At 54.9% G+C, this 20,250-nt stretch overlaps 1 protein-coding gene across 11 annotated transcripts in view; it reads left to right on the top strand.

Annotated features, from left to right (window-relative positions):
• DENND1A (DENN domain containing 1A) overlaps nucleotides 1-20,250 on the top strand; it is a 555,776-nt gene that overhangs the window by 483,828 nt on the left and 51,698 nt on the right. For all 11 annotated transcript variants that reach the window (XM_089302416.1, XM_070056536.2, XM_070056525.2 and 8 more), the window contains 5 exons: nucleotides 10,798-10,902; nucleotides 11,142-11,229; nucleotides 12,855-12,895; nucleotides 15,120-15,191; nucleotides 16,246-16,302. In XM_089302416.1, coding sequence (XP_089158542.1) covers nucleotides 10,798-10,902; nucleotides 11,142-11,229; nucleotides 12,855-12,895; nucleotides 15,120-15,191; nucleotides 16,246-16,302 — 363 coding nt within the window. The remainder of the gene's footprint in view (nucleotides 1-10,797; nucleotides 10,903-11,141; nucleotides 11,230-12,854; nucleotides 12,896-15,119; nucleotides 15,192-16,245; nucleotides 16,303-20,250) is intronic.

Raw genomic sequence — 20,250 nt, 5'->3', positions numbered from 1 at the left:
CCTCTTACAGGGAGTAAACAGAGGCCCAAAGAGGAGGAATCCAGGCCACGCCGGCCGTGGCCTTTCTCCTTGGGCCCTTTCCGCTGCACGGTGCCACCGTTTGTTGATGCCAGGAGCTCCCTACCAAAGCCTGCCATGCACGAGGCGTGCTCCAGGTTCCAGAGACTCGGTGCTGGACAGGGGACGTTCAGGAGAGAGAGGACAACGGAAGAGAGGGCCTGATGGCTCAGTGTGGGGGCCGTGGGCCCAAGCCGGTGTAACCACATCTTCCCTAGACCCAGGGGGAGCTCAGGACTTTCTGTCTGCGTCTGAATTTGTGCTGCTTCTCTCTTGTCTCCATGTCCTTTTACCTTCTGGTCCATGAGTCCCGTTGCTACAGCTGACGCCGGTTCCCCCTCCGATTGCTTTGGGGTTGATTTATGTTTCTCCAGGCGCCTACCTCTCCAGGGTGCCCTCGCTGACTGTACTCTCCTCACCATGTGGGTGTGTAGACGCTGCAGGCCTTACCTGCAGTCAGCTCAGGACAAATCCTCTCCTGTGGCTTTGGAATTACAACGAGGGGGTCAGCCGCCCATCACAGCGAGGCGGGCCCTGGGGCTGCCCAGGGGGTGGAGCCAGCAGGTGCTGGCGACTGGGATCTCAGCATGAGTTGCCGAGAGGGCGCCGTCCCCGCTACAGCCCCAGCAAGGGCCCCTGCTCTCAGATCAGCTCTCCCCTGAGGCAGCCCCCTCCGTGAACTTGCCTTCTGCAATGGCGTTGAACGCTTGGAGCGGGAGGCAGCTGTCATCATTTGCATCTCATCGGCGGGGAAAGGGGGCTCCCAGAGAGGAGATGGCCACAGCAGGCATGTCGTGGACCCTGAAGTCCACTGTCTTCATCCCTACTTTAGAATCTTATCTCTGAATCGCTTCTAGAGCGGCTCTGGCTGGTGACCAAGGTGTCAAATGCTATCTTGTGATTATTTCTCTTTGCCAACAAGAAATAGTACTGTGTTGCCAGCTCCCCGGCCAGGCAGACTTCAGCTCCCGGAGCCTCGACATCCTTATCTGTACAATGGAGATGGCTGCAGGACTTACCTCGCCTGTGCTATGCGGACTAAGTGAGATAATGCATGGGAAGCTGCCTCGCGCGGAGCCGGAGCCCAGCAAGTGGTCGCTGTTTTTAATCACTGCACCTGCTTTCCTCTTCGAGTCGACTCCCATCTGCATTTCTTATGGGAAGAAAATCTTAAGCTAGTATGCACGAAGACCCACTTCATCGTGTCTCCTCGGCTTCCGCGGGCCTCCCAGCTCATCTGCCATTCCTGCACTAATCAGAATTACCTGACTTCTCCCTGCTTGTCTCGGTTAATGCAGAAGGAAGGGGCTGCTGGCACAGAGGAAGCAAGGCGTGGGCCTCGCGCCTGTGATTTGAATGTCTTTGCTATAATCTAGCGAGCGGGGAGGGGAGAGGGCTTCTGTCGATACCGGAGCCACTGGCCAGAGCAGACGACCGCTGTCACCCCAGCCGTCTCTGCCCCGCAAATCACCGGAGCCACTCTTGTTGGACACCCACGTTTCCCCTGACTTAAATCATCCCAAGCCTGGGCTGACTCCACAGTGAGACACACATTGATTCTTTGTTTAGGACTTGTTACGGTGACAGGGGCCCAGGCTGGCGGTCCGTTCCTGGCGTGCCTCATCTACAGCACAGATGGTTCAGATGGGGCTTGGCCCAGCCCAGCCAGCATCGTCTGACTGTGGCCGTGCGGTGGTGACCTGCCTTCCCAAGGCCCCTGGTGGTCACTGAGGTCCTTGCCTGTGCATTGTGTTGTGCCTCCAAGGGTGGGACAGAGTGTGCTTGGACGTGGGAGTTGTTAGACCCATGAACTCCGGGACCTTGCACGGAACACTGGCCCTGCACGGCACCCTGTCCTCGGTTGTCAGATGGGAATGACGTGCGAAGGTCTTGTGTGCTGGGGAGGAGTTGGCAAGGCTCAGCATGGAGGTGGCCTGGCCCAGAGCAAGTGTTGCGTGGACGTTGACTCCCTTCTGCCATCCTCGTGCCTGCCTCTGGCCTCCTAGTCCTGACAGCTCCTCTCGCTCTCCTGCCTCCCTGCCTCCCTGTGAGTGAGGATTTGGCTCCTCCAAGCAGGCACCACCCTGAACCTTCCCTTGTTGGTCAGGAACTCCCCCTGCTTCTCTGGCGGCCGCCACAGCTGGTGTGAGAGCCTCAGCCCAGCACAGCCCTGTCCTCCCAGCCTTGGGAGCCCCAGCAGGGATCTCGGAGGTCTTTAAGCAAAAAGTAGCTGGAATGGGACTGCTGCTGATAAACAGGACCAACTCCCCTGGCTTACTTCACTCTGTTTCTTTGCTCAATTTAAATTTTACAAATGTTTGTTGAGGTTCTGGTCTGTGTGCTTAGCACCTTATCACCTTAAACACTGGAGCCCCGCTGGACCCCACTGGCGATTAGAAGCTCACCCTGGTCTTGCGAATGCAGAGTCGGGGTTGAGGACTCTTCTCCCATCCACTCCACCTGCTCCTCCCTGCTGCATGGCCGAGCCAGCCCGCCAAGGCAGGTGGTGCCCTCCCCGTCGTACAGGTGATGCAGATGAGATCTCAGAGGCACGGTCACCTGCCCAAGGTGGCCCCTGGGGGCAGCAAGGGCCGAGTGGGGCTGGAGCCCAGCTCGTGTCGCACCCTTCTCCTGCGTCTTCCTGGAGCAACAGTGGATCAGAGCTGTGCCCTGTGAGCTCGTCGCGCCCTGGGGACAGCTGGCCCAGGCACAGGTGTTGTCTGCATGTACACAGGGGGAACTGGGCAGTAGAGTTCCTCAGGAGGAGGCATGGAGAGAGAAGCCAGGTATGGGGGCAGAGGCTAGTGATTGGGGTGTAGGAGCAGCCTGGGACCCTGGGAGGAGGAGATGCTGTGTGAATGAGCCAGACGGGACGTCACAGGCAGGAACGCTCAGCTGGGGAGGGCCAGGCAGAGCCTGAATGTCACTCAGGAGTGCAGAAAACCCGCTTCCGCCTCCCCCAGACCTTCCTGAAGCTGCTGCTCCCGTGATTCAGAGCGGTGGACGGTCAGCCGCAGGCACTGCCCGCTGAGCTCACCGGCGAGGAGACAGGAAGAAGAGTGCGGGCCCCGCCGGCTCACCCCCGCACCACCTGCGCAGTCACGCGGGGCCCATGCTTGGTTCAGTGCTCTCCTGTCACCATCTTGAAATCCACCTTGACGTGTGGGAGGTCAGCGAGACTCGAGGCGTTCACGTGTTCACCTGGACGCTGAGTAGGGCACCGAGAGCCCCGGAGGCCAGCACTCACCATCAGCACCAGAGTTTGCATCAAACGCAGAAGGAACAGGAACGGCGGAGGAAACACTGCGTATTTCGTACTCGTGTACTTCACACCCATCCTGAGAACGGTGACGTGGAAGGAAAGGGAAGAACAACCACAGTTCCTTTGCCCTCAGTCAGCTGGAGGTAGAGAATGCGCGACCATCAACCAATGAATCACGGGAGCTGTGTTTGGTACCAAGCTTCCTCTGTCTACTGAGAACAAAACGCCAGCTACACAACAGGATTCCACGTAGAAGTTGGCATTAAAAACTGCCTTAGGGGCCAGCGTGGTGGTGCAGTGAGTTAAGCCACCACCTGTGACGCTGGCATCCTACATGTGCACCAGGTCAAGTCCTGGCTGCTCCACTTCTGATCCAGCTCTCTGCTATGGCCTGGGAAAGCAGTAGAAGATGGCCCAGCATGGGAGACCCGGAAGAAACTCCTGGCTCCTGGCTCCAGATCGGCCCAGCTCTGACCGATGCAGCCATTTGGGGAGTGAACCAATGGATGGGAGATCTCACTCTCTCTCTCTTTCTCTCTCTCTCTCTCTTTCTCTCTCTCTCTCTCCCTCCCTCCCTCCCTCCCTCTCTCTCCCTGCCTCTTTGTAACTCTGCATTTCAAATAAATAAATAAATCTTAAAAAAACTGAGCTTACAAAATAGAAGTTAAAGGACAAAATCCATGCTAGTAAATTAAAATTGTATTTTTCTTAGAATGCCACTAAACAGTCAATAGCAATAGCACCATGTTAGGCCTGGAGAGAGACCAAGAAAACACAACAAAAGCCCTGTGTTTTCTGTTTTAGTACAGTGCTTTGCTGCTATGACAGCACGTTTCTGCCATACTGGTTTCGCACCAGGTCCTGCTATTACGTTGCCAGCCTTGGTGAGACCTAATCTATGTCCTGAAGGAGAACAGTTATTTATTGTGAATCTACTAGGGGAAAATTTATTTTTTTGTGATCTGTTCAAATGTTCGAAGGGACCCTGCAAGGTGGGTCAGCACTTCGTTAACTGTCACAGATGAAGAAAGATAAGACAGAGTCACCCAGGGTCGCAGCAAGCGCAGTCACGGCCGAAGTTGTGGGGCTGGTCTCTTGACCCCAAGATGTGGGCTCTCCCCACCACGTCGAGTAACCTTACAAGAATCAAATAAAGACAGACTTCCAAGATTTCATGAAAGTACCTTTGCACCTCAAACTAACATGCAAAGCAGCTCTCTGGTGAGCCAGCTGTCACCTGTAGGACTGTTTGTTCCCTGAACTCCACGAATTCCTTGATAACAGGAGCTGGGTTTTTGTTTTTAATATTTAGTTAGATAGTTGAAAGGCAGAGTGGCAGAGTAAAAAAGATTTTCTATCTGCTAGTTCACTCCCCAGATGGCTGCAATAGCCTGTGCTGGGCCGGGTCAGGCAAAGCGCAGTAATCTCATCCTTGTCTCCCACGTGAGTGGCAGGACCCAAGGACTTGAGCCATCCTCTGCTGCTTTCCCAGGCGCAGTGGCGGGGAGCTGCATCAGAAGCTGAGTGGCCAGCACTCCAGTATGGGATGCCAGCCTCGCAGGCTGCGGCTTAACCTGCTGCACCACAGTGCATAGCCCAGGAGCTTCTGTTTTTAACAACTGCCATTCTGCTCCTGGGCTCTGTGAATCTGGCTCCTCGAGGTTCCTCCTGCAGGTAGCATCATTCCCTGTTTGTCCGTGAGCCACTGGCTCATTTCATTTAGCATCTTGTCTTCAGGTTCATCCGTGTAGTAGCCTGTGTCGGAGACTGCTCATTCACCGGGCTTAGCAGTGTTCCATTGTGTGTGTGCCGCATTCTGCCTGTCTGTTCACCCATACATGGCCATTTGGGTTGATTCCACATCCTGGCTGTTGTGAACATAGCATTCCGTCATTCCGTGTCATCTATACTTTCATAAACTCCCCACTCCTCTTTCAGTTATTATTTTTAGGATCTCTGTTTTATTCATCTTAGTATTCCACTACCACAGAGCCTGGCACATAGTAGGTGCTTTAAAAATATCTAGCTGTTTTTTAAAACTTGAAATCAGATCTATAGAGAAGGCCCATCCTTTTCCCCTTAGAGCCACAGTAAATACAGAACATTTTGCTAAAAACTAAAGTCCTAAAGAAAAACAAGACTAATACTTCAGAGTTTGGGTTAGCAGCATAAGGAGAATTGCTGAAGAGTCTAGAGGAGATACAGGAGATTTTCCTTTAATGCCCAGGACTGCGAATGCTGCAGTTAAAGTGCTTTCTTTCTGAGAATACCAAAAACCTTTGGAATCGTTGACTTCACCTGTTAGCCAAGATCCCACTCATTAGCAATAGAATTTCCAATTGATTCCCTGCGTCAAGGAGACAACTGGAGAGTGAAACTTCTTTTTGTAGCGAAGTCTTTGATAGGGTTAAGCAGCTGTGTTTGATTGTCCCGCGGGTCGTGGATGGCAAACTCTGCTAATGTGAGCTACGCTTGGATGCTCACGCCTGGCGTCCGTGCGTGAACGCTGCCACCAGCCAGGAGCCCCCGTGCCTAGGGTGTCACCCAGGAAGATAAAAGGTTTAATCAGACTAATCCGAGAATGAAACCAGCGCTCGTTACCACAAAGGGGGAGTTAACACGACACCTTTCCTTCCCCTGCTGTGGCGCGGATAGCACAGGGCTGGAATCCTTGTCCCCGGCCTGTGGCCACAGCCCACTGGCTCCCAGAGCTGCTGGTGCTCTCTGAGGGTCAGGTCCTGTCCTCCAGCAGATGTCCGAGCCCTGGATTAAAGCCAGGTCTACGGTAGACCATGTGCGCGGTGACAGCCCCTGGGCGTTGGCAACACCGGTGTTAAACCCTGACTGCCATTTCTGTGTCCTGTCTCCTGGGGCAGTTGCCTTCCCTCAGCTACTCATCTGGAAAACTTGCGTGTAATTGCATTAAAGTTTCCATGTGAGAAATGGAATTGCGAAGCCTCGCACAGCACCTCCACCGGAGGCTGTGGTCAGACGAACAGAGGGTGATGGTTGTCACTGTCTGAAGACCTGAGTGGCTACCGGAGAATGTGCCCTTGGTTCCCACTGCGATCCAGACCTCTGCTTGGCACTGGGGACAGTGTCACCGGCTCTCAGCAAGATAAGGCTAGCACAGTTGGGGCCTGAACCGTGGGGATCTGCTCACCCAACTCGTATTCACCCTGCGGGACCCCAGTGGGAAGCGCCCGCCTGCTCTTGTGTGTTCTGATGCACTGCCCTAGGAGGAGTCACCTTTTCTCTTCTGACTCCTGCCGCACCCTGCTAGCCTTGTCTTTGTTTCCAGTTCTTTGGGCTCTTTGCGGAAAAAGCTCTCCCTCGCCACATTTCCCTGCCAACCATCCCGTCCAGAAAAGATGTGTGCTGTTGTCTGTGTTGATAGCAGACATCTGATCCAGGGGCACATCAGCTCCAGTAAGTAGACATCAGGCCGCAAGCATTCCTGTCTTCACCAAGACAGGATTGGGCCCGCTCGCCCGCAGCTGCACCCGGCCCCAGGGCACCTTGCACACGGAGCTGGCCGCGCTGGCTCTCAGAAGGCACAGAAGTCCCGCAGCACACCTCCTCCTGGCGACTGGGCCACATAGCCCCAAGCCCTGGGACACAAGTCACTCACCTGGCCCTGTGCGCCGAGTCTTCTCGGCCAGGCCAGGGCCACGGGACTCCTGAGGCAGGAACCTGGCTAGAGATCACCCTGTGGCTCTAACTGGGCCTGGGCTCTGCACTGTCCCTGTGGCCTGCATTTGGGACAGGGATAGGCCAGGCGGAAGGAGCAGACCTGGAGAAAGCAGGGAAGACAGTGAGAAAGGCCACAGCTGTGAGCAGAGGGTGTATATAAAGCCCAAGACATGCATGGGGGCAGGAGGGCCGGTGTGCACCTGGATTCCAGTCCTGGCTCCAGTTTCCTACTAATGCAGACCTTTAGAGGCAGCAGGTGATGGTTCAAGTCACCGGGTCCTGCCATCCACGTGGGAGGATTCCCTTTGTCTTATAAATCATAAGTAAACGAGGACTCTGGGAGAGAAAGGTACACAGTGTTGAGCAACCCATTCCTGCTACACGGTCTGCTGGGGAAACGGACGTCAGTCCTCATACAGAGGCAACATCCGTGCAGTCCGGGCTCAGGAGTAGGGGAGTGGCCTGATCAGTGAGCACTTTGGAAAGTGCTCCAGCAGGAAGAGTTGGCGTGGGCTGGGAAGAACAAGACAGGAGAGGGGCATGGAGCTGACCCTGCCCGAGACAATGCAGGCCTGCCAGGCCCATGTAGCCAGAGCAGGGGATGAACATGTGAGAGCCTTTGCTGGTGGCCCGGGAAGGTTGTGGAAGTCTGGTAGGTCTGCCGTTGGTAGTAGGGATACAGGAAATGCAGGAAGAAAGAAGAAAATGACATGGGTATAGTCCTAGTGGGATAGTGATCAAGGGTTTAGGCCATTTTGAGTAGGAGGTGCCAGTGAGCCCTGGATTGAGCTGAGAATGGGCACAGGAGTCACCAGTGCATAAGTGATGCTGTACACATGGATGTGGTTCCTGGAGAGAGATTTCATTGCCCTGTTGTGGTCCTAGGGGTGAGAAGCAAAATTTCCAAGCCACAGGACTTCAGAATTCTCTCTGGATGTCTGCTGGTTAGCAGTAGCTGGCCTCTCTGCTATTCCACATGGAGGGTGTGAAATCCTTGTAAAGTAATAAATGTCATGAAAAGCTCTTTTGCCCAAGGATCTAGTATACTTCTTTCTCTCTCATACACTTTACATCGTTTCCCTTCTTGCATTGGCAGCCAGGAAGCTCAGACCTAATTTTTGTAATTTAGTTGTAGAAGCCATATAGGACCTACCTGTCTAGATCTTCTTTTCCCAGATAAATACATTTTATATATTTAAGTATTTTTCAGCCTTGATTTTTATATTTGTGTTAGGTACTAAGGTAAGCTGCTCAGATTTTTTTTTAAAAGATTTTATTTATGTATTTGAGAGGTAGAGTTACAGAGACTGAGAGGAAGAGACAGAGGGAAAGGTCTTCCTTCCGTTGGTTCACTCCCTCACTGGCCACCGATCCAAAGCCAGGAGCCTCCTCCCGGTCTCCCACACGAGTGCAGGGGCCCAAGCACCTGGGCCAACTTCTGCTGCTTTCCCAGGCCACAGCAGAGAGCTGGATTGGAAGAGGAGCAGCTGAGACTAGAACCGGCGCCCCTATGGGATGCCGGCGCCACAGGCGAAGGATTAACCTACCTCGCCATGGCACCAGCCCCTCAGATGTTTCTAAAAGTAGGTATAATTGTGTAGAAACAGTCCTCCTATCCTAATATCTTTGGATCATCCTTACAGCTCTTGTGCCATAAGTCTGCCCAGCTGCTGAGTTGGCGTTGTCTAGTTTTAAGCAGGAGGAACTTGTAGAACTTATGGAAGCTAACCAGTAAATTATCACTCCCATAACTGATGAAAACAGAAGAAAAGTGAAGCTTCCAACTTCTCTGTGTTTGCCACCAAGGCTGTGAATGGAGAAAGGGTTTACCCTTAAATCAGCCCAAGATATAAAAGCCTGATCATTCAGAATGAAGAATACGTCACTGAAATTAGAGATTCGTCTGCATAGACGATTGTGTTCACAGAAAAGATGAAGCTGTTAACTATACAAGGGTACTTCAAAAAGGTTGAGAGAATGGAATAAACAAATTTGTTTTGGAACCCCATATATATGAGAGATCTTCAAAAAGTTCATAGAAAATTATTTTAAAAATTTATTCATAGATTGCAAAGAAATGTTGTTGAAGATTTATTTGTTGTTCATTTGAAAGGCAGAGTTACACAGAGAGGAAGGTCTTCATGCGTTGTTTTACTCTCCATTAGATGCAACAATCAGGGCTGGGCCAGGCCGGAGCCAGGAGCCTGAAACTCCATCCAGACTCCATGTGGGTGCAGGGGCCCGGACACTTGGGCATCTTCCACTGCCTTGACAGGCACATTAGCAGGGAGCCGGATTGGAAGCAGAGCAGCCGGGGCTCGAACCGGCGCCCATATGGGATGACAGCATTGCAGACCGTGGCTTGACCCACTACACCAGAGTGATGGCCCTCCAAAATAAACTTCAAAACTTTGTTTATCCATTCATTCGAGAGAGAAAAAGGAAAGACAGAGTTCCCATCTGCTGCCCACAAATGCCCGCAGTGGCCCAGAGCTGGGCTGTGTGCTGAGGCCAGGAGCCAGGAACCAAATCCAGGTCTCCCGCGTGACTGACAGGAACCCAGTCACTTAATCATCACGTGCCTTCCAGGGTCTGCCTTAGCAAGAAGCTGGAGTCCCAAGCGGAGCTGGGTTAGAACCCCCTCCCCGATGTGGAATGCAGGTGTGTCAGCCTCGAGGCCACGCGCAGGCCCCCGGATGCCTTTCAGTTCCGTTTTCCAGACTTTTGAAGAACCCTCCTATGAAGCAAATTTTTGTTTTTTGTTTAAGCTGATTGTATCATTTTCTTGACTTATAACATGTCGTTTGGTGGAAGCAAATTTCCTCATCACACAGGAGAATCTCTTAGTTGGGTGGTAAATTTTATCTCTGAGGGCCGGCGCCGCGGCTCACTAGGCTAATCCTCCGCCTAGCAGCGCCGGCACACCGGGTTCTAGTCCCGGTTGGGGCGCCGGATTCTGTCCCGGTTGCCCCTCTTCCAGGCCAGCTCTCTGCTGTGGCCAGGGAGTGCAGTGGAGGATGGCCCAAGTGCTTGGGCCCTGCACCCCATGGGAGACCAGGAGAAGCACCTGGCTCCTGCCATCGGATCAGCTGGTGCGCCGGCCGCAGCGCGCTGGCCGCAGCGGCCATTGGAGGGTGAACCAACGGCAAAGGAAGACCTTTCTCTCTGTCTCTCTCTCTCACTGTCCACTCTGCCTGTCAAAAAAAAAAAAATTTTATCTCTGGTCATCCCTGCTTCCTTAGAATAAGTCATGATTTTACAGGTACACTTTGCTGTCAGTTGAGATCCCTGTGCCAATAGTTTTCAAACTGTGTTCCTCGGCTGTTGTGTCCGCCCCCCCTCCCCGGGGATGGCCACAGGGCCTGCCATGTGTGGGAGAGGAGAAGGTGGCCAGGGAAGGAGGGCCCCGCCCCTACCAATAGCAGCTCAGCTCTGCCTTAGCAGGCAGGGCTCCTTCTGTGTGAGTGTCTTGGAATTAGGAGTCTCACTCCTAAAAGCAAAAAGAGGAGTTGGCAAAGTGTGGCACTGGAGGGCGTTTCCGCTGCCTTTGGGGTTTGACTGTCGCTGATACCGAAGCGGGGCGTTGGAATCTCCTCTTGGGCTCCTGCCCTGCCTCCTGTCCCCTCTGTGACTTTGGGGCCTGACTCTTCCCTGAGAGTGACTTCCACCAGGATGGCCGCTTCGCGATGGAGAACTAGACAAGTTCGCGGGTGTGGATTTGTCTAGAAGAGAGCTGACCACTCCCTCCGTGCCCCTGACCCTGCTCTCCCCTCCTGGTTTTGCAGGAGGAGCCCATCACCTTCTGCGAGGAAGCCTTTGTCTCCCACTATCGCTCCGGAGCCATGAGACAGTTCCTGCAGAACGCCACGCAGCTGCAGCTCTTCAAACAGGTGCCCGGCCCCGCGGTTGCGAGCATGGAGGCGAGGGGCAGGGGCCGGGTGCAGAGGGTGGCTGGCCGCCAGCAGACCCCGTGCAGACACAGTCGACGGCGCTCGGAGACAGCGGCTGGTGGAGACTCGCGTTCTGAGAGCTCCCAGCGTCGGGGCACCTTCCCTGTCTTGGGAAACAAGCTTGTTGTTTGCTCCAGCACTTCGCTTGTTCAAGCTGCTGTCCTGTGCTCTTTCTGCAGTTCATTGATGGCCGTCTGGACCTCCTCAATTCGGGCGAAGGTTTCAGCGACGTTTTTGAAGAGGAGATCAACATGAGCGAGTATGCAGGTGAGACGCCCTTGCTTTCCTTCCCGGGATGCCGGCGGCTGTAGGTGAGGGCGCGTCCCACACACAGCGCAGGTACTTCCTTGTTCCTTTATTGAGGGTTTGGAAGAGACAGATTTCAACGTTGGCCTCAAAATTTCTGGAGAATTCTCTGTCTCCTGGCGAGATGCACATGGCCGGTGTGAAATCCTCTGTCCCCGGAGTCAGCTGCTCCCGCTGCATAGACAAAGTCAAGTTAAAGGTGGTAGGCAGCAGGATACAGGGCAAAAGCCTGTGAGATGTCGCAGTGGGAAACCTGCAGTTATATCAGGACTTTGCCCCTCACTGCCGGCGCTGAGACCTTGGTGGCATCCTGTCAGCCCTTCCAGCCAAAGGTGTCCTGTCCTTGCAGTGAGAGAGCCATCTATGGCACAGGGTCAGAGTCGGGACAACCGCTCCATGGTCTCGAGCAGGGTCTGTGCTTAGTAAATGTTTGTTTTAGATGTGAACATTGTTACCAGGGGCCTGGTCTGCAGCCCTCTTCAGAGGCGGCATCGAGGCCCAGAGAGGTGTGAGCGGCCAACAGAGCCTCCCGACCCCCAGCCTGGCCTCCGTCCCAGGTAGCGAAGGCCAGAGCAGATGCAGTATCGGCCCCCCTGTGTCCTGTCTGGGCACAGGAGCCGCTTAGGGTGTCACAGGCCCTGCCAGCCCAGGCCGCATGGCGGACACCCGTGGGGCACTCCGGGGTGGGAGTGGCGGGTTGTTGATGGCCATTTCCTGAATCCCTGCCCGGCGGCACCCTCAAGGAGCTCTCGGTCTGTGGGGAGAGAGAAGCAGTGACTCAAGACAAATGAAACTTAGAGCAGAAGCAGATGTTTGTGCCGCTCGGGCGAGGTTCTGCTGTGTCTCCCCGGGTGGCGGGAGAGCTGTACCCAGGAGAAGGGTTTGAGCTGTGTTGGGCGTTGCGAGTGGGATCTGGAGAGAAGACGTGCTTTATGAGGGCCACACTGCGATCGGGCGTCTGGAGCCTCTAGGGGAGCTGTTTGCTGGACACGGGTCCCCAGCTCCTCGGATAGAGGGGACAGAGTGCATGGCCTGCACCCTCAGCTCCCCAGACAGAACCACCAGGGCCCACAGACCGTTCTTTCCCTGTCGCAGCCCAGTGTCCCGAGGGCAGGGTCCTCACGCCGTGCTAGGCTGCACAGCCCCAGGGACTTGGCCCCCCGAACCTCAGGGATGGTGCACTGTGCTCAGAAACTTGGAGAGCAAGTGCTGTCCGAGCCGACTGGTGAGGTTACTAAACAGAGAGGGGGGAGTGGTGAGCAGGCGCAGCAGGGTTGGTTTGTTCGCGGAAGCCCAGGCAGGTGCTCATGGTTGGGGCGCAAGGCAGTGCGGTGTGGCAGCAGGGGTGGAGAGGCAGGGGCTGTGAGGCTGAGCTGAGACCTGAGAAGAGAGGCGGGGTTGCTGGGGAGCCTGCCCCTGCCCTGCAGGCAGCGGGGGGCATTGTGAGGTCTGTAGTCAGCGCACTGATAAGTAGCTCCTGTGAGTGCTGGGGACGTGGGGGTGCCCACATGGTCCTCCCCGTCCTGTATGCCCACAGCAGCCTGGAGAACTTTAAATCACAGCCTTTCTGACTTCTCTCTCCCCAGGCAGTGACAAAGTGTACCATCAGTGGCTCTCCACTGTCCGGGTAAGTGTGCGCCCATTCCCGCCCCCGGCCCGGCTCCTCCTGGGGGCCTGGGTTCCTCCTGGGCCCTCTGGCGGACCAGTGCAAGGCTGCCCTGAGGCCTGGCACCTTCTCTTCTCAGCAGAAGACGCTGTGGTGTTGACTGCCAGGCCATCCCACAGCAGGCGGAGACTAGAATGACAAAGCCACCGTTTCCGAGAGTAGAGAGAGGCAGGAGAAGCCGCCTTGTCTCAGGGAAGCAGGCCAGGTCCTGCTAAAGAGAAGGCGGTGGGCTAGAGCATGGCTGGGGTCTCTTGCTAGGGCCAGCGGCGTCGCGGTCCTAGGAAGAGCAGAAGAGTGTCCGTCCCCGGCGAAGGCTCCTGAGGGGCGGCGCACCTTCACAGAGGACCTTCGTCTCCTCACCGTCACGAACAGCTTCTTGTTATGTCGGGAACCAGGCGTGGGGGGCTCCCAAGGCTGCTACAGAGTCCAAAGCCTTGCGTTTCCTCCCCGCCCACGTGTAACTGAGCGTGTGCCGACGCCGGCCCACAGGGTGCCAGGTGCCTGGGGTCGGGGGTGGGGGGAGCAGGCCAGGGGCCCAGCCCTGGGAGAGGGGCTCCCGACCCGTTGGGGAGGCAGGCACGTAAACAGGCTGCTGCAGTATAATGTGATAAGTGTTCTCTCCAGCGCCTGGGCCAAGGGCGCTGCTGCCGAGGCGGGTCCCTTGGAAGTGGCCGCACTTGGCTGAGACCAAGCAGTTCCCCGATGAAAGACTTCCTTTGTTCTTCCTTATGGCCAAGCACACCACTTGGCAAATCCGAGACAAGCAGGGAGGACTTGTTGAGTGATTGATAAGGGGCGTTCCAGCCTCCAAGCAGCCGTGAGGGGAGGATACTGAGTCACTCTGGAAGGCAGCATGGAATGAGTGAGTGGCTGAGAATTTCCTATTGTCCCACAACACAAAATGCTTTCTAGGTTGAATTGTCATGTTTTTAGTGAAAGCTCAACTTTTTTGCTTTACTGTGGGCGGTTACCAAAAACTATCCTAAAAGAGAAGCCAGTAGTGCTTCCCACATCATTCTCCCCATGCACACGCTGGCTCCAGTCCGCCTTTGGTTGCAATTAACTCTGCAAAGCGCCCCAGATCTGATGATGTGATGCATTGGATGAAAAGCCTTCCACAGTGTGGACGCCTCAGCCTGGCGTCGCGGGCCCTTGGTGAGCGGACTCCATCCGGCCCCCCAGCCTCACTTCCTGCCCCGCCCCGGCCACGGTACAGTAACCCCTTGTTACGGAACGCACCCTGGCATTTCAGCTCTGCACTTTATGATGTGCTACTTCCTGCCCCTGGAGTGTTCTTAGCCTCCTCTATGCAGCCTTCATGGGCCGTATCAAAGGTTTTGTCCCCAGAGGCCCTTCCTGGCTGCCTGTGCATCCACGCCCCTGGTGCACACAGCCCTCGCTGCTCTCCTCACCTGGTGTCTGTTTTCTGCCCCAGGGCTGAGGGTCTTAGAAGGCAGAGACCAGGCCCTTTCTGACTCCTGCAGCGAGCTCTCACCGCGCCTGCTGCAGGGGTGAGGCCAGCGAGCGGATTCGCAGGCCACTCCAAAACCAAAACTTGCCAGTAGCACACTCTGCCTCCCGGGGGGGGGGGGGGGCAGGCCTTCCCTCCTCTTCCTCCCCTGCTCCCTCCTGCCCGCGAGCAGGACGTGGCCCTGGCGGGTTTCCCTCCAAGCCCTGGTTAACATTACAGCTCTTCATTTTTCCTTTTCTCAAGACGTAGATGTTAAGGAGGGCAGCCTACCAGAGGTTTTAAAAAGCAGCACAGAACACCAAGGTGAGGAAGGGAAGCTGCGCAGGTGAGGGCAGAGAATTCCCAGACTATGCTGGGCCAGCAGGACCCCCGCTGTCCCCCCAGCTGCCACGCCCACCCGAGCCTCGTCTGTGGTCACTAGGACTTCCAGAAAAGCCACCCAGGACTGTGGGGAAACCCTTGCCTCCGACAGCCTGGGGACAGGTGCCTAGCAGGATGCCAGGCCCAGAGCCCCCCTCAGCTGATTGTCACACTCGCACTCGCACCCCCAGAGCGAGCCCACCAGAACTGTGGCCATAGCCGCCCAAGACCAGTGACCTGCTTCACCACCTGAACCACGCGCCCCCGGGATGTTGCCTGAGGAAGAGCAGCCGCCCTGTCGGTGTCGGCCTCCTCGCTCTTCCGCCGGGTCCCTCACGGGCGTTTTCCTTGCAGAAAGGAAGCGGGGCCATCCTGAACACCGTGAAAACCAAGGCCAACCCAGCCATGAAGACCGTCTACAAGTTCGTAAGTGGCGCTCCGCAGGGCCGTGGCTCGCCGCGACTCCTCGGCCCGTCCTCTGGGGCAGAGACGCGACGCGGGCTGCTGGGCCGTCTCAGGGCTGTTTATTTAGCGCTGAAGTTTCGTGACCAGCTCAGCAGCCCTGGGGTGGGGCCACTGGTGTTAGTGTTTATGACGCAGGCTGCTGTGTGGCCACCACCCCACCCCCAGCCAGAGGCACGGCCCACAGGTGTTCATGCAAACGTCCGTGGGTCTCCCCTTCTGTCAGAAATGAAGCCACTCCCTTGCAGGCTTCAGGAGCGTGTCCACAGTGGGACACACCCACCCAGAGTCTCCTCACTCTCCCTGTAGGAAATGCGTTGTCTGTGAGACCCCTGCCCCAGCAGAGCAAGACAGAACACAGCTGTTCCCTGCGCTCCAAGCTGTATGGGCCTCAAGTATTTTTCTTTTCCCAAGTGATTTCTCTTACTTGCTCATTTGACCCTGAGCCACTGAAATGGGGTAGTTTGATTTTATTCCTTTTTTTTTTTTTTTTTAATTTTTGTTAAGCGTCTCTGTGCTTACGCTGTAGTTCTATTAACAGAGCCACACCGGTGTAAGATGACATCAGATAGAAAAGCAGGGCATTGCCCCGGGGTGGGGTGGAGGAGGCGGCCCCGGAGCCTCTGGCAGGGCATCTGTTTTGGCCACTGACCGGGGCCGAACACTGGCCCCGAGGCCCTGCCCTGGTGAAATCGGAGGGGCTGCTGTTCTGCTCCCACTGCTGGCTGTCACCGGCTGCCGGGATAAATAATTAGAGAGGAAGAAGGGCTCCGGAAGGGGAGGGGGACTGTGCCGTGGAAATGCGGGAATAATATCTCTGCAGCCCCTTTAAGGGTTTTTTTTTTAACCTTTTACCGTTCTATTTGTTTTCATAGCCATTATGTTTTCGACTTGATGATCCCGTCTCTCCTTCCTTTTTCTAGTAATCAGAGAAGGTGATTCGCAATGGACTGAAATCAAGCATAGTCCCTGCTGGAAACAGAAAGGGAATCTTAACTTAAATTAATTTTTCATGCAGGCAAAAGATCATGCAAAAATGGGAATAAAAGAGGTGAAAAACCGCTTGAAGCAAAAGGTACTTGAAGTTCTTATTCAAAATGTATAAGCACCATGTATGAAATGCGTGGCCACACAAAAGTATGATGCGATCAATAGAGGGCTGTTTGATACGGTGTTGTTAACACACTTCAAAATGCGCTGCCAGCTGTCCGGGAGTGCTCACACTGTTATAAATATTCACAGACAAAAAACTGTCTTCAAATAACATTAAGACTCTGGCTTAAACCCACAAAGACAAGCAAGTTCACGGTTAGCACTGTCGGTCTGCCCCTTGCCAGCCCCATCCGGGCCCGGGCTCACAGGCATCTGCGGCAGCTGGCTTGGCCTCCCCAGCCTGATCCCAGCCCCTCCTCCAGCCAGCCCCCGCCCCAGGCAGCGCACAACCAGAACCCTGCCTCCACACAGACCGCAGACCCGGCACAAAGGGTGGGTTTGGGCCGGATGCTGTGGGGCCCTTCGCCACAGCGGTTGGAATAAGAGGATCCTGGCAGTTTGGTTTTGAGACTCTGGGCAGCAAAGGGATAGGCTCTGGGTGTCTCCTTGGACCGCCAGTAAAAGTGCGTGAGGTCAGACAGGCTGTTACCCCAGCTCAGGTGCCCCCAACCTGAATCTAGCCTTGCACGGTGTGGTTCCTATAGCAGAGAAGGCATTGCTATGTGATGATGAACGCCACCATGGCCAGTATTGTGGCCACCCTTTGTCCAGCACTTGTTAAGAACGGTCCAGGCTAGGAACTTTCACAGTTGGTCCCTAGAACAACCCTGTGGGGCCTTAACCCCGCTTCACAGAGAGACTGATTCCCAGGTGCAGCGCTTTGCCCACAGCCACCCTGTTTAAGCCTGGCAGGGCCGGGATTCGATTCCAGACCCCCCCAGCTGCAGCGGGCGTGTGCTTGCAGCTGCGGTCTTTGGCACTGCCTTCCTAAAAGAAGTGTTTTGTTTCCCGCCACATGCCTGGGACCTCTTACTTCATTATCCTCACGCCCCCACCCGCACCCCAAAACAGTGCTCCTGTAATAAGAGCCTTTGTATATCTTGGCAAATTTTTTAAAAAATTGAAAGCAGTTTTAATTTTACCAACTCAGAAAAGGCCTCTAATTAACTGCAAATGGTCAGAGGAATTGATTCCTTTCTTTTAATTGGAAAATAATTTGCTCTGACTAAGCATTTAAATTCTTCGTTCCAGCTGACGGTGAGTTTTTTGGTTTTTGTTGCTTTCCTTTTTTTTTTCTTTTATTTTTTTTTTAAACCAGCCAAGACTCACATACTGAGCTAAAATCCCTGTAACGTAAATCCAGTCTGGCGCAGCAGTCTGGCGCACCCTGCCCGAGACAGGCAGGTGGAATTCTTCACTCGGATGTTATTCGAGTCTCGACATTGAGCTTTTATCTCCTTTCCCAGTCACATGTAGCTGAATTGGATCACAGAATCACAGTGGAGTGGCAGGGCCAGGGAGTTTTCCTTCCCTGCTGACTTGGGTTGCTGTTAGAATATTCCCTGAAATAGGCCAAGAAAGGGGCCGCTCGGCAGGCCCGGGACAGCTGCACCCTTGCGGGCCGCATCTCGTCTGCGCACGCCAAGGAGCGTGAGACGTCCCCCTGCCTTCCTCCTCGTACGGCAAGCGCCGGCTTAGATGACAACCCCATCTTAGAACACAGAGCATTTCCCAATAACCAGGTTTTGTACCGCCGCCATTCAAGAATTCCTCAAGACGATCTAGATCGCTCCCCTTCCGTGCCACCTCCCTTCCGGTCCTCAAAAGTCTATAAGGCACCTTTTCTTGCCCTCCCCTCTCTCTCCCCCCTGCCAGTCTTTTCAAGAATCGCTTCAGGAGATGATGTTCTATAGAGTGTGTCAGTCCCTCTCAGGTGACACACGGCGAAGGCATTTTATAGAAATGTGGCTTGTCACCATGGGGCTGTTGACAGATCTATTAGTGCACCCTTTTCAATTTTCACTTTTCCCCCCCTTCGCTCGTAGAGATTTCCACAGGTTTGATGTCTTGCGGTTGCTCCTGCAAGAGCTGTTTTGTAATTGAAACTGCAGCATTGTGCAGCACACACACAGGCCTTGGGTCTCGGGAGAGCCCCAGCTCCCTTTCTTGAGCCAATTTAGGATTTGGCCTCGCCTGACCTCCCTCGGTGCAGCAGAAAATATTTCCCTGGCTTTTCAGCTCCATGCCCCTCCCCTCCGCGTGGCGACACATCTCCGTGGCGCTCCAGATGCACCTGCCACAGACATCTCAAGTCTGGCTTCCGGCGCTAAGCAGTCGGGGCAGTCCCCAGCCAAGAGCCAAGTGTCGGCTGTGCTGGGTTGCCGCCTGGCCTCCTCTGCTCTGCATAGCAATGATGACCTCGCAGACAGAATCGCGAACCCGGTCTTGCCCTCCTGGCTCTCGCCTTGGGTTTGAATTGCAAACAAACGGGGGTCCGTCTCTAATATGTCGGAGCAGGGCCCCTTTCTCCATCCCTTGCTCATTTGTACCACAGATTTTTCAAAGCATGGGAGAGAGAAGCTTTGGAGGTGTCTGTGTGGCCACTGGCAAATCATTGTTCCTGGAGCCTTTGTCTGTCTTTCTTCTTTACCTGCTCTGCTTCAGTCCAACAACAACACCAAAAAAAGATGGGGATGGAGAACGTATTTCCCCGGGAAAAAAAAAAAAAAGCAACCTGGTCAAGTTCTTGTCTAGCTTGGCCTCCTTTGAAGTCTCTCTTGCTCAAAATTAGGAGGAAGAAAAAGAAAGGCAAAGACACCAGCCAGCCATAGCTTTCTAAGGGAGAATGGCAGGCGTCCCTCCAGGGCGTCTCCCCGGTAGAGCCAGCAGTGGGCGGGACAAGGCTGGCACCAGGATGGCCTCTTTTCCAGACGGTGGCCACACACCCATTGCTCCTGGGCCACAAGAGAGCTTTAGGACAGCCACATAAGACAGAGTTTCTTGCCTCCCGAGGAGCCCCTGGAAAACGTGTCTTTCCAGAGGGGCCCACTTTACAGCCCAAAAACTCTGCAAAGCTTCCAGATCTTTGGTCTTCAGAAGACAAATGGAGCTTGTTGATGTGACGTCTCTGACCGAAGGGAGCAGATTCACAGTTGATGTGAGTTTCTGGCCAAACATTCCCGGCGCAAAGAAGGGCACGCCTAAGTGCGTGAGGGCCAGGAGCGCGGGATAGGCTCTCGAGAGCAGCTGTTTTCACACCTTATCACACAACTGTCAGCTCCCTGTCTCCAGGCACAGGAAAACCTGCTGCAGCCTGCATCACAGAGACTCCAACGTCGGCTACTAGTTTGATATCAATATTCACTTTAATCTGTGTTTGCTGTGGTGTGGGCTGCACTGAGTAGAAAGGCTGCGTGAGTCTGAAGGTGGCGATGGGTAACTCCCCCACCAGCCGTCCCAGCCAGCGGTGGAGGGAGCCAGCCTCCCACCACCGCACCTTTAAGCTCCCCCCCCCCCTGCACAGTAACGTGCTGTTTGCGCTTCGGAGGCTGGTGAGCCAGTTGCCAGTGCTGGTTATGCAGGATACTAACTGTGTGACCTTGGATAAGTTACTATGCCTCTCTGAATCTAGTTTGCCTCAGCCATAAACCTGAGAAAACACAGCCTGGCACGTGATTGCCGTGAGGAATGCAAGAGGCCACTGAGCAGATGACGGAGTCCCCTCTGTCCATTTGCTCACATCCTACACCTGGGGCAGCCTAGGACGCGCTGGGCATCTGCTCGCCTCCCCGGAGGCCCCCGGCACCAGCAGAGGAATGTTTCCAGGACATGGCACTGACAGATCAGTCCCTTGGTTAAAACCTTTCCCACCTTCTAAACCTTCTGTGTCTCTGCCTGGGCGGCTGGGGCGCCAGCCACTGGAGGCACAACACTGTCCCCTGGACGTGTGCACGCTGTTCCTTCATCTCCGCCTCGCGAAGCCCTGGCCTCAGCTTCTTCCGTGGCCTGCTCCCACTCCCAGTCGCTCTGA

Source organism: Oryctolagus cuniculus, chromosome 1 (assembly GCF_051225735.1).
Source record: "Oryctolagus cuniculus isolate XC-2025 breed Fujian yellow rabbit chromosome 1, ASM5122573v1, whole genome shotgun sequence".
Classification (NCBI taxonomy): Eukaryota; Metazoa; Chordata; class Mammalia; order Lagomorpha; family Leporidae; genus Oryctolagus; species Oryctolagus cuniculus.
This window is presented reverse-complemented; position numbering and strand designations above follow the sequence as displayed.